The 13,013-nt window shown below is 43.8% G+C and overlaps 1 protein-coding gene across 3 annotated transcripts in view; it reads right to left on the reverse strand.

Moving 5' to 3' along the window:
- The window catches only part of IL15RA (interleukin 15 receptor subunit alpha), a 49,197-nt gene that overhangs the window by 13,176 nt on the left and 23,008 nt on the right, over nucleotides 1–13,013 (reverse strand). For all 3 annotated transcript variants that reach the window (XM_036090061.2, XM_036090063.2, XM_036090062.2), the window contains exons 2-3: nucleotides 4,821–5,015; nucleotides 709–801 (exon numbers count right to left, since the gene is read on the reverse strand). In XM_036090061.2, coding sequence (XP_035945954.1) covers nucleotides 709–801; nucleotides 4,821–5,015 — 288 coding nt within the window. The remainder of the gene's footprint in view (nucleotides 1–708; nucleotides 802–4,820; nucleotides 5,016–13,013) is intronic.

The following is a 13,013-nucleotide window of genomic DNA, read 5'->3' on the forward strand; positions in this document are numbered from 1 at the left end:
GCATGGGTCCCTCATGTCTCTGCACGTCTTCTCAGCAGAGGCACCGGCAGCCCTCTCTTGGGACTATCTTTCCAAAGATGTTCCTATAGCCTTGGAAGGTACAGACAGCGCCTCGCCCTGGAGCAAAGGACAGACATGGTCAGCCGGTTATAAAAGACCCCAGTTTCTTGAACTCAGGCTTCCTCTGCTATGAAGCAGCCTGCTGGATGTGCAGGCATCTTGGAGGCCCCTCCCCGTTGCCCCTGTGGGATAGAGATGAGGAAATTGAGGCAAACATGCCGAGGGTCCTGCTGCCTGCTGTGCCCTGGAAGGAAGAACGTCCTTGGTCTCTGGAGCAGGAACGTCCTGTTTTCTGCGGGCACCCATGACGTGTTGGCGGGCTAACATGCAAGGCAGGCAAAACCGCAGATCCTCCCCAGTTTTGATGAGGAAGCACGTCTACAGCTAAGTCTGATCTGGCATTGTAAGAGTGGGTTTCGAACCATCATTAATTATGTGCAGCCAAAACCTAGCTATCAAGGTTTTAAAAGAGAAAATGATTTAAAAGAGAAAATGAAGCTAATATAACGTTGATGTTAATAAAAAGGGTGTCCTGTTGTTTAAGTTGGCCGTGGAACTCCAGCGGTTGGTCCAAGAATCTGAGGGGCTCACGGGGACCTGCGTGGTTGCAGGGAATGGGAGTCCTTAAAAAGTTTCCAACATCCCTACCTTTTCCAGAAAGGGAGGTGCTCTGTGGCTCTGGGGTCACCCCTGCTGGCACTTCTGTGGAGGATGGCCTTAGGTGAGTCAGGGAGGGGTCTCCTAGAGAGAGGATAACCACATGGCATTCATGAGCCTGAGGGTGGAACCTGGAGTGCTTCACAACCACATAGAAATAAAAAAATAAACATATAAATTTAAAATAGAGATATCTGGCTTCCCGGGATAGGTCAGAAGCTCGAGAAATATGCAACAATGTTTCCCAATCTGCAATTCCCAGGCAAATGCAAACAGAGGGCAAACTCTTTTTCTAGCCTTTCAGAAAGACTGCACACATATCAAATGTCTTGTTATTTTCAGTTAGAATGATATCAATGAGATCAACGCAGTTTTATAATACTGTCTTTTACATGGGAAAATAAATGATTATCAGTAGATTCAGTTGTTTTGTAAGGAAAAAAAAAAAAAGCATTCCAAGCACAGGAGGTTAGGAAAAGTAATGGAGGGAGTTGTTAGTGGTAAAAGGTGAGGATTCTTTGGGCTACATGAAACCTAAAGATCCTCCAGTCTTTAGGTTCTAAAAGTCTATGATCCCAGGTCTCTCCCCCTTGCTTTCTCTACCCCCACCCCCCACCAACCAGTTCAGAGCCTACAACTCTTCCCCATCTTAGATTCATTCACCCAAAGGAATTGGCACTTTGAAGAAACAGTCACTTTGCCTGTGCTGGAAAGCCCTTATTTTTGCCCCTGGATTACAGGTACCAGCAGGTGCCCACACTGGACAGAATAAGATGTCTACTCTGTGTCTTTGCCATAGTGTTATTGCTCATACCTGTCGTCACCCAGCTAGCTCAGCACTTCAATCGCACTTGATGCCAGGTGGTACTATGTCCCCCAGCTGAGCGATTCCTTTGCAATAAATAGAAGGCTTCTTCCTTGCCCTGCCTCTGATGTCTACATGATGTCATGCAGGGGGAGGGGGCAGGTGCACAAAATCAATGAGAAAGTCTGGCTCTTCAAGGAATCCTACAGCAGAGTGAGTTTGCTCTAGAACAACCCCTTTTGTCCACTTCCCCAGAGAGGAGTTGAGAATTTTCACATATATGAGAAAGTCTCTAGCTTGCAGTTGGACATGTACCAAATATGCAATAAACCATGAGTTAATCTTTATTTTTCTAGAGTAAGGGCCTTAGTATTCCTGGAAATAGCACTATTGACTTCCACTCCAAGATTGTTGGCTTCTGACATAGTTATCCAGTTGTGGATGGTTCATAAAAAAATAGATTCTGACAACCATCCCTCACATGGGCTCTGGAGTGCTGGCTGGACACCAGACATGGGTGACCAAGCTAAGGGAGTCTCTGCTCCTTGGGTAGCCCCCATTCTTCTGGGTGGGTAACAACAAAGAACCCTAATAATTTCCCTACAGGTTGTCTTCTAGGGAGAAATCGGGAAGCTCTCTGGGAAGCAAGCATGCCAAATTCTTGCTACCATCATCTTAAAGGCATATGTCAGAGATATCGTGGGTTCTGTTCCAGACCATCACAATAAAGTAAATGTGGCAATAAAGCAAGTCAAATGAATCTTTTGTTTCTCAGTGCATAGAAAAGTTATGTTTGCACTATACTATAGTCTATGAAGTGGGCAATAGCATAGTGTCTAAAAAAAATCAATACATATACCTTAATTTAAAAATACTGCTAAAAAATGCTAACCATCATTTGAGCTTTCAGTGAGTCATAATCTTTGCTGGTGGGGGGTCTTGCCTCGATGTTGATGGCTGCTGACTGATGAGGTGGCTGTGGCAATTCCTTAAAATAAGACACTGATGAAGTTTGCCCCAGTGACTGACTCTTCCTTTCACGAATGATTTCTCTATAGCAGGTGGTGCTGTTTGATAGCATTTTACCCACAGTAGAACTTCTTTCAAAATTGGAGTCAGTCCTCTCAAACCCTGCCTCTGCTTTATCAACTGAGTTTATGTAATATCCTAAATCCTTTGTTGTCATCTTAACCAGGAGTAGATTCCATCTCAAGAAACCACTTCCTTTGCCCATCCATAAGAAGCAACTCCTCATCTGTTCAAGTTTGATCATGAGATCGCAGCAATTCAGTCCCATCTTCAGGCTCCACTTCTAATTCTGGTTCTCTGGCTGTTTCTACCTCATCTGCAGTGACTTCCTCCACTGAAGTCTTGAGCCCCTCAAAGTCATCCATGAGGGCTGGAAGCAACTGCTCCAAAGCTCCTGTGAATGTGTATATTTTGACCTCTTCCTGTGAATCATGAACGTTCTTAATGTCATCTAGAATGGTGACTCCTTTCCAGAAGGTTTTTAATTTACTTTGCTTGGATCCATCAGAGAAATCATTGTTTGTGGTAGATATTGCCTTATGGGATGTATTCCTTAAATACTAAGACTTGAAAGTGGAAATGACTCCTTGATCCGGGGACTGCAGAATGGATATTTTTTTAGCAGGCATGAAAACAATATTAATTTCATTTTCATCTCAATCAGAGTTCTTGGGTGACCAGGTGCATTGTCAATGAGTAGTCATATTTTGAAAGGAAACTTCTTGAGCAGTAGGTCTCAACAGTGGGCTTAAAATATTCGGTAAACCATGTTGTAAGCAGATGTGCTGTCATCCAGGTTTTGTTGTTCCCTTTATAGAGTGCAGGCAGAATAGATTTAGCATCATTCTTAAGTTTCCTGGGATTTTCAGAATGGTCAGTGAACATTGGCTTCAATTTAAAGTCATCAGCTGCATTAGCCCCTAAAAAGAGTCAGCCTGTCCTTTGAAGCTTTGAAGCCAGGCATTGACTTCTCTCCAGCTGGGAAAGTCCTAGATGGGCTCTTCCATACTAAGGCTGTTTTGTCTACGTTGAGGATCTGTTGTTTAGTGTAGCAGCTTTCATTAATTATCTTAGCCAGATCTTCTGGATAACTGGCTTCTTCACTTTGCACTCTTATGTTATGGAGATGGCTTCTTTCCTTGAAGCACATGAACCAACCTGTGCTCGCTTCAAGCATTTCTTCTGCAGCTTCTTCACCTCTCTCAGCCTTCATGGAATTGAAGAGAGAGCCTTGCTCTGGATGAGGCTTTGGCTTAAGGGAGTGTTGTGGCTGGTTTGACCTTCTATTTGGACCCCTAAAACTTTCTCCATATCACCAATAAGTCTGTTTTGTTTACTTACCTTTTGTGTGTTCTCTGGAGTCGCACTTTTAGTTTCCTTCAAGGACTTCTCCTTTGCATTCATAACTTGGCACAAGAGGCCTATTTTTTGGCCTATCTTGACTTGACATGCTTTTTTCACTAACCTAATCATTCCTAGTTTTGACTTGAAGAGAAAGATGTGATTCTTCCTTTCACATGAACCTTTAGAAGCTATCGTAGGGCTGTTAATTAGCCTAATTTCAATATTGTTCTGTTTCAGGGAGTAGGGAGGTCCAAGGAGAGGGAGAGAGACGGGGAATGGCCAGTCCATGGAGCGGTCAGAAGACATGTACAACATCCATTGATTAAGTTAACCATCTTACATGGGTGCGGTTTGTGGTGCCCCAAGAGAATTCCAGTAGTAATATCAAAGATCACTGGTCCCAGCTCCCATAACCAATATGAGAAAGTTTGAAATGCTGCGAGAATTACTAAAATGTGACACAGAGATACAAAGTGAGCAAATACTGTTGGAAAAATGGTGTCAATAGACTCTCTTGAAGCAGGATTGCCACAAATCTTCAATTCGTAAAGAACATGATTATCTGTAAAGTGCAATAAAGCAAAATGCAACAGAGTGAGGGATGGCTGCAGCTAATACTGACCAGGTTTCACAGCACACTGCTACAGCCCACACCGTTGACATCGGGTTCATTTTCTAGATGAGGAACAAAGACTTCCAAGATGGTAAGACACTTGCTCAAGGAACCCAAAACTGTGACCCTAAAGCCTATGTATTTTCAACTCCCAGGGGCGTTGTTTAGAGGCCCATTGGTTTATTTAGCCTCAGACCTCAACACAAATGTCTTGTCCCCCAGAGATGGGCTCATTCAGCTTCCCACACTACAGTTCTGCTCTGTACGGCTTTGGGAAGGGGGATGGAGAGACTTGCAGGGATGGCTACTTACTGATGCACTTGAGATTGGGAATGGTCCAGTGGGCCACGTTCATGGTCTTGTTGAACACACATTCGGTCAGGCTGGATGTCCCGGCTTTACGCTTGAAGCCAGAGTTACATGTGTACCGCTCCCTGGAGCTCAAGTTGTAACTCTTGACCCGGATGTCTGCATGTTCGACCGACGTGGGAGGAGGGCATGTGATGCCTGCAGGGGTGCAGATAAGACAGGACAGATGAACACATTTCAGCTTGTTCAGAGGTGTTCTCCAGGGCAACATGGGTGGCACTCAGTGCCTTTGTAGCCAGGGTCTGGCTATCCGAGGGGCCCCTTAGGATACACCCCAGGTTCTAAGCATGTGGAAAATGTTCAGTAAGGGCTCTCATCATTTAGAAGCCTTCTAGGAGCCTTGTCTTAAGTGCTCACCAACCAGCATGGCTAGGGACTGGGGAGTCATCCGTGGAAACCCCTTTCCCTTCCCTTCACTCCCCATCAGTCTCTCACCATCTCTATCTCTTTGGCCCCATCCAGCCTGGCCTCTGCACTCTCTTGCTTGAAAGCAGCAATAACCTTTGAATTGGTCTCCCTGCCTGTTCTCCCTGAAAGCCTTTAATCCATTTCTGTAATACAGCCAGTCATCTTCAGAAATGCGCATTGGATGACTTCACTCCTTCCTGGTTGCCCGCTGCTCTTAGAATAAAAACTAAAATCCTCAAGAAGTCTTCAATGCTCTGCTGGACGTGCCCCCAACCCCCCCCAGCTACTCTTCCCCCTGGCCACTCTGGCCTTCGGTCCACCCCCCCCCCCCAGGCCACTCACCATGCCCACTGCTCTCCCCAGCCCATCTCCTACCATCCTTCCTAACGTGAACATGACTTTCTCAGGAAAGCCTTCCCTCCCCTCCCCACCCAGTCAGCCAGGTCCCATAGTTCTGTGTTCTCTCCCTGTGCGGCCAGCCACTCTCATGGTTGTACCAAAGACAATGAGATGATGTAAGGGCTGTGTCTCATCATTTGCACTTTGAGCGGTGGCGGCGGGGGGCACATCTGTCTTGCCCAACATTGGGTTCTCTGAGCCTCGTACAATAGCTGTTCAAGAAAGAGCATTCAGAGAATGATGCTTATTATGCACATGCCCTTCACCCCAGCAATTTCACTTCTAAGAATTTACCTTACAGATATACTGGTATATTTATGGAGTGAGTATGTACAAAGTTATTGGTCATAATAGCCAGTACCTATAAATTACCTTGTATGTGGTCAGCAGGAGACTAATTTAGTAAATTACAGTACAGCTACCCTACGAAGAAGTACCACCCAGCTCTTTACAGTAGATGAAGAAAGCTCTTTGTGCACCCAAGTGGAAAGATCTCCAAGATACACTGTTAGGTTAGGAAGAAAAGGAATAGGACCCTATGTTTTATATGCTACCATCAGTAAAAAAAGAAGAAATGGTACCTATACACAATATTTTGTCTGTACATAAAATCTCTGAAAGGATGCAAGAGACTATTAACACTGGAGATGAGGCAGCTGAGAGATGCACTGGGAGAGACTTTTTACTGAATGCCTTTTCATCCTTTTTTTTTTTGGTCTTTTCATACTTTCTGAATCTTTAGTGGTGCAAATGTTTTACCTGTTAAAAATGCTTTTGAGGGGTGCCTGGGTGGCTCAGTTGGTTAAGCATCTGCCTTCGGTTCAGGTCAGGATCCTGGGGTCCTGGGATCAAGTCCCGCATCAGGCTCCCTGCTCAGCGGAGAGTCTGCTTCTCCCTCTGTCTCCCCCCCACACCCCCCACCCTGCTTGTGCTCTCCCTTATATTTAACAAGCAGTGCCACCCAGATGCTGACCAATCAGAATAGCTGCTGGAAATACTTGGGACTGGGGGAGGGGTGACCACTGGCCACAGATGAAAGGCCACACTGATGAGGACTGGCAGAATATTAGTTGTGCCTATATGTTACACTGTTTTAAATATATGAAATACTGCATAATAGAAAGGTAGGGGATGGGAGATTTTAAAGTACCCTGCCACAGGAACTCAGAAATCTTGGTTGAGCCTAGGGCAGGAGAGGGATAAATCTTGCTGAGTGGCGGGTGTTCGGTGCTTTGGCTGGAATATGTTACCTGCTACAGGAATGCGAGAAATGCAGGAGATTCTGGAATTAGGAATTTTTGCCTTTCTCTGAGCAAGTGAAGGCAGCGTGGGGAAAAATTGAAGGTGAGAAGTTTGGCAAGGTCATCTGGGAGGATTCTGGACACGCTTTTGGGAGACAGCCCCCCCCCCCCCGCCCCAGTCACTCCCAGCAGACTGTGGACGTGACAAAGTGCATGCCAAGTGATACCTTTTATCAGAAGAATGTCACCAAAAGAAGGTAAGAGCCAGAGCTAGAACGATTCAAGTTTTCTCTAACCTGTACAACCGTGTTAAAAATGTCCCTCTTCTTTTAATTAGAATCTGAAAGATTTGAGCTTTTCCTCAGTATGAAACTTCCTGGCTAAAAGCAATGTCCTGGGACCTGCCTGATCATGTACATTCATTTCATTTTTGTGGCATTTCTACAGATAGGTGCTCAGTAGATCTGCAGGATAAGCTGGTCTAATGGCTTTTGGGAATGACACCTGGTGAAGTTCTCTCTCATGTCTGAGTTTTGGAATGTACCAGGAGCAGAGAGTTCTGGTCTGAAAGTCTGATGATTGAGCTACCTGCAAGTACGGTAAACAGTCCAAATCCCAAGTGGATGAGGTGAGCTCAGTCACCTACCCAGATTAGACCTTGGTGTTAGGTCTGAGGGGGACAGATTCTGGAAAATGGGACCATCTTCTGCAGCTCTGCATGTCACAGTGAGGATTCTGGCTTCTGGAACATGAATCCCCATCCATCCTGGAAAATGTAATGTCTTAATGATCTTAAGCTGGGTGTTCTAAGTGGGGCCGGTTTCCTTCTGTATCCCTCAAATAAGCCACTCTTGTTTGATTTACCCAAATAGTATCGTGCTTTCCAGCAATCTGAGCCTTCTTTGGGTTGGGCAGGATCTGGGGTCAGCTTTGACTGGCCATGGGCCCCCAAATGGCAGTTTTCTCCTTCCTTCTTATCTGCTCCCTGTGGGTTGGCCTGTCTCTGCCTAGAAACCCTAGCTTTGGGGACTAGGGCCCTGACCCCCGCTGCCCAGGTCTTGCCCATCTTTTCCTCCAGAGAGCAGTCCCTGGATTGCCACACTGCCCAGCCACTGGCTTAGGTTTGGATGTCCAAGAATGACTGCCAGAATCACCAAGTGTCTGACTCTTGATTTCGGCTTGGGTCATGATCTCAGGGTTGCAGGATTAAGCCCCATGTCGGGTCCACACTGGGTGTGGAGCCTGCTTGGGATTTTCTCTCTCCCTCTCCCTCTGCCCCTCCCCTCCCCCACTCATGGGCACACAGCCTCTCTCTCAGAAAGAAAGAAAGAAAGGAAGAAAGAAAGAAAGAGAGAGAGAAAGAAAGAAAAGAAAGAAAGAAAGAAGAAAGAAAGAAAAAGAAAAGGAAAGGCAGAGGAACTATTCCAGACTGAAAGAGGCTAAAGAGACATGGCAACGAAATGCCAAATGTGGCCCTGGATTAGATCCCGAATTAGGGAGAAAATGGTGAACAAGGCCATTATTGGGATAACGGACAGAATTTGAATACAGCCTGAGTATTAGATAATAATATTGTGTCAAGGTTAAATTTCCTGATTTTTTATAATTGTTCTGTGGTTATGTGAGAGTGTTGTGTTTTAGGAAGGTATGTTAGAGAACATATTCTTTTTTTTTTTTAATTTTTTTTATTGTTATGTTAATCCCCATACATTACATCATTAGTTTTAGATATAGTGTTCCATGATTCATTGTTTGTGCATAACACCCAGTGCTCCATGCAGAACGTGCCCTCCTCAATACCCATCACCAGGCTAACCCATCCTCCCACCCCCCTCCCCTCTAGAACCCTCAGTTTGTTTTTCAGAGTCCATCGTCTCTCATGGTTCTTCTCCCCCTCCGATTTCCCCCCCTTCATTCTTCCCCTCCTGCTACATTCTTCTTCTTTTTTTCTTTCTTAACATATATTGCATTATTTGTTTCAGAGGTACAGATCTGAGATTCAACAGTCTTGCACAATTCACAGCGCTTACCAGAGCACATGCCCTCCCCAGTGTCCATCACCCAGTCACCCCATCCCTCCCACCCCACCCCCGACTCCAGCAACCCTCAGTTTGTTTCCTGAGATTAAGAATTCCTCATATCAGTGAGGTCATATGATACATGTCTTTCTCTGTTTGACTTATTTCGCTCAGCATAATACCCTCCAGTTCCATCCACGTCGTTGCAAATGGCAAGATCTCATTCCTTTTGATGGCTGCATAATATTCCATTGTATATATATACCACATCTTCTTTATCCATTCATCTGTTGATGGACATCTTGGCTCTTTCCACAGTTTGGCTATTGTGGACATTGCTGCTATAAACATCGGGGTACACGTACCCTTTCGGGTCCCTACTTTTGTATCTTTGGGGTAAATACCCAGTAGTGCAATTGCTGGATCATATGGTAGCTCTATTTTCAACTTTTTGAGGAACCATACTGTTTTCCAGAGTGGCTGCACCAGCTTGCATTCCCACCAACAGTGTAGGAGGGTTCCCCTTTCTCCGCATCCCCGCCAACATCTGTCATTTCCTGACTTGTTAATTTTAGCCATTCTGACTGGTGTGAGGTGGTATCTCATTGAGGTTTTGATTTGGATTTCCCTGATGCCAAGCGATATAGAGAACATATTCTTAGGAAATATATACTGAGTATTTAGGCATAAAGGGGCATAATGTCTCCAACTTACTTTCAAATGCTTTAGAGGAAAAAGCACATGTGTAATAAATATATTTGGTTAGAGATGGGGGATGATAAAGCACTGGGGCAAAATGTAAACAGTTGGTGAATCTGGGTAAAGGGTATTCAGAGGTCTTTTCTGTTTTTGCAGTTTTACTCTAAGTTTGAGGTTGCATTAGAATAAGTTAAAAAATAAGCAAAGTAAGTAACCAAACAAAAACCACTTGGTGAATGTCGCTTGGGTCCCTTTCTTTGAGGATTGCTTTTTTTTTTTTTTAAGACTTTATTTGACAGAGAGAGAGGACACAAGCAGGACGGAGCCACCCAGGCGCTGAGGATTGCTCTTGAAGGAAACCCTAAGAGCCTTTGACAACTCAGGCCAAGATTATAGTTTAGTCAGGAAAATGTCCTTGAATTATCTCCCTACTTGTGGTTTTCAGAGTGCTGCCTTTCCCTCTTTCCTTGTCCCCAGTTCACACCGTTTAGAGTTCCTCCTTCCATTTCCAGGGTCTAAAAGTAGTGTTTGCACTCTCTCCACATTTGGTATTTTGACTGCAGCTTTGGTTTGGTGTACGGGTTCATCATTGCCATATTTGAGTCCTCGTTCTGCTACATCAGCTCTGCTCCTTACGCCTTCATCTTCATCTTGGGCCCTCTAGGTCAGCGATTCCTAAATATGAGTGTACAGTAGAACCACCTGGGGGGTTTGTTAAAACTCAGAGGGCTGGGCCATCCTCCCGGAGCTCCTGAGTCAATAGGTCTGGGGCAGGGCCTGAGAATCTGCATTTCTAACCAGTTCCAGGTGCCAGTGATGCTGCGGGAAGCATGCCCCATCCCACATAGAACCATACTACATGGCATTCACAGGTGTAGAGTCTCCCAGCATCAAGTTACTTTCTAGTGTGGATTTAAAGCTTCTCTTGAAGTTATTAACAACTGTTTGTTCATACCTTTCTATGGTGTTGATACCATCCATGAAGATTTCTTTTATAGGTTCCTCCTGATGTGCTCTTCTGAATTTCTAGTCTAACAGTTTTTAATTGGACCCAGTTCCCCCACCTCCATCTAAAAAATGTACTCACCCACTGTGCACATGTGTGCGTGTGTGTGTGTGTGTCTGTGGGTGTGGGTAGTTAGCTTGGTAGTACCATGGGTTTAGCTCCATGCCACCAAAATCTTAAATCTGTGTTTGTGGGGTGCTTTACTCTATGTTAACATAGATGGGAAAATACTTAGAGATGGAGGGTGGGGTGGAACGAGGAGGAATGATCATAAAACATGCCACTCTAGAAATATTTAACAGTAGACCAGAGCACATAGTCCCATAAAAATACTAGACTCTGCTCTATGATAAAGTGTTCCTTCCTTCTGAGGAAGCCTGGATTGACCACGGACCTTTGGACCTCTCAGGTAATGTTACATCATTGGTGACTGGACAGTCTCCATTCAGCCACAAATCAGTGACACCAGAGGACAGGAGAGACAAGAAGTCCTCAGAGGGAAAGGCTAGGCAAAGACTGGATTTAGCTGGTACGAGTGTATTTAACTGGTTTTTCCTTACTTACCCCTTTCCTTCCTTATGCCAAGTTTGCTCTTTGATGGGCCTGGAGGAACTTGTGAGATCACAGAGTCAAGCTCTCAGCCTTGGCCCCTACCATGGGTTATTCTGAAACTTTGGAAGGGAGGGAGAATCTAAGAACCCTTACCTCACCCCAAACACCACACATACAGTTACTTCCAAGACCAGTCTGTTTTTGGGGGGGATTGCAAAGACGTCTTGCACACAACCATATTTGTCTTTTTGTACCTGACTACTTCACTTTAGAATATTGTCCTTAGCATAATCCATATATGCTACAAATATTACATAATTTCCTTTCTTTTAAAGGCTGAATAATATTCCATTGTTATGTATATACCACATTTTGATTATCCATCATTCATTTGTTGACAGACACTTGGATTGATAACGTGCTTTAGCTCTTGTGAACAAGGCTGCTATGACCATGGATGTACAGATACCTCTCTGAGACCCTACTTTCAAATCGTTCTGGTTTGAAATGGAATTGCTGGATCATAGGGTGATTCTATTTTTAACTTTTTGAGGAACTGCCATACTGTTTTCCACAGTGGCTGTGCCAGTTTGCACTCCCACCAACAGTGCACAAGGCTCCTTTCCTCTACATTCTCTTGTTTTTGTTGTTGTTGACAGTACTCATCTTACTGGGTATGAGATGTATCTCATTGCAGTTTTGACTTGCATCCCCCTAGTGATTAGAATCTTTCCATGTACTTGCCGCCACTTTTATGTCTTCTCTGGGGAAATATCTATTCAAGTTCTTTGCCCATTTTTGAATTGGGCTGTTTGTTTTTGGTTGTTGTTGAGTTTTAGGGGTTTTCTATACATTCTGGATGTTAATCCTTTATCAGCTATACGATTTGCAGATATTTTCTCCCATTCTGTGGCTTGATTTTAATTCTCTGGATGGGGTCTTATGGTGCACAAAATTTTAAAATTTTCATGAAGTCCAATTTGTCTATTCTTTTCTTTTGTTTCCTGTGCCTTTGGTGTCATATCCAGGAAATCACTGCAAATCCAATGTCATGGAGCTTTAGTCCTATGTTTTCTTCTAAGAGTTTTATTTTTTTTAGGTCTTATATTTAGGTCTTTTATCCATCTTGTGTTAATTTTTGTATTTGGTATTATGTAACATACCAATTTCACTATTTTGCACGTGGATGTCCAGTTTCCCCAGCACTGTTTGTTAAAAAGACTGTCCTTTCCCACTTGAATGGTCTTGACACCCTTGTCAAAAATCATTTTGCCATATATGTGGTGGTTTATTTCTGGGCTTTCTATTCTATTTCATTAATTTGTATGTCTGTCTTGATGCCCATACCACACTGTTGTGATTACTGTAGCTTTGTAGTAAGTTTTGAAATCAGCGCGTCAGTCCTCCACTTTTGTTTTTCAAGATTGTTTTGGCTATTTGGAGTACCTTGTGATTCCATATGAATTTTTGGATGGGTTTTTCTATTTCTGCAAAAGACATCATTGGGATTTTGATAGGAATTGCATTCAATCTGTAGATCACTTTGGGTAGTATTGACATTTTAATAACATTAAATCTTTCAATCCATGACCATGGGATGTGTTTCCATTTATTTGTGTCTTCTTTCATTTCTTTTAGGGGTGCTTAGTAGTTTTCATTGTAGAGGTCTTTCAGCTTCTTGGTTAAGTGTATTCCCAGGTATTTTATTATTTTTGATACTATTGAAAATGGAATTGTTTTTGTAATCTTCTTTCAGATTGTTCACTGTTAGTGTATAGAAATGCAACTGATTTTTGTATGTTGACTTTGTATC

The sequence above is a fragment of the Halichoerus grypus genome, chromosome 6 (genome assembly GCF_964656455.1).
Source record: "Halichoerus grypus chromosome 6, mHalGry1.hap1.1, whole genome shotgun sequence".
NCBI lineage: Eukaryota > Metazoa > Chordata > Mammalia > Carnivora > Phocidae > Halichoerus > Halichoerus grypus.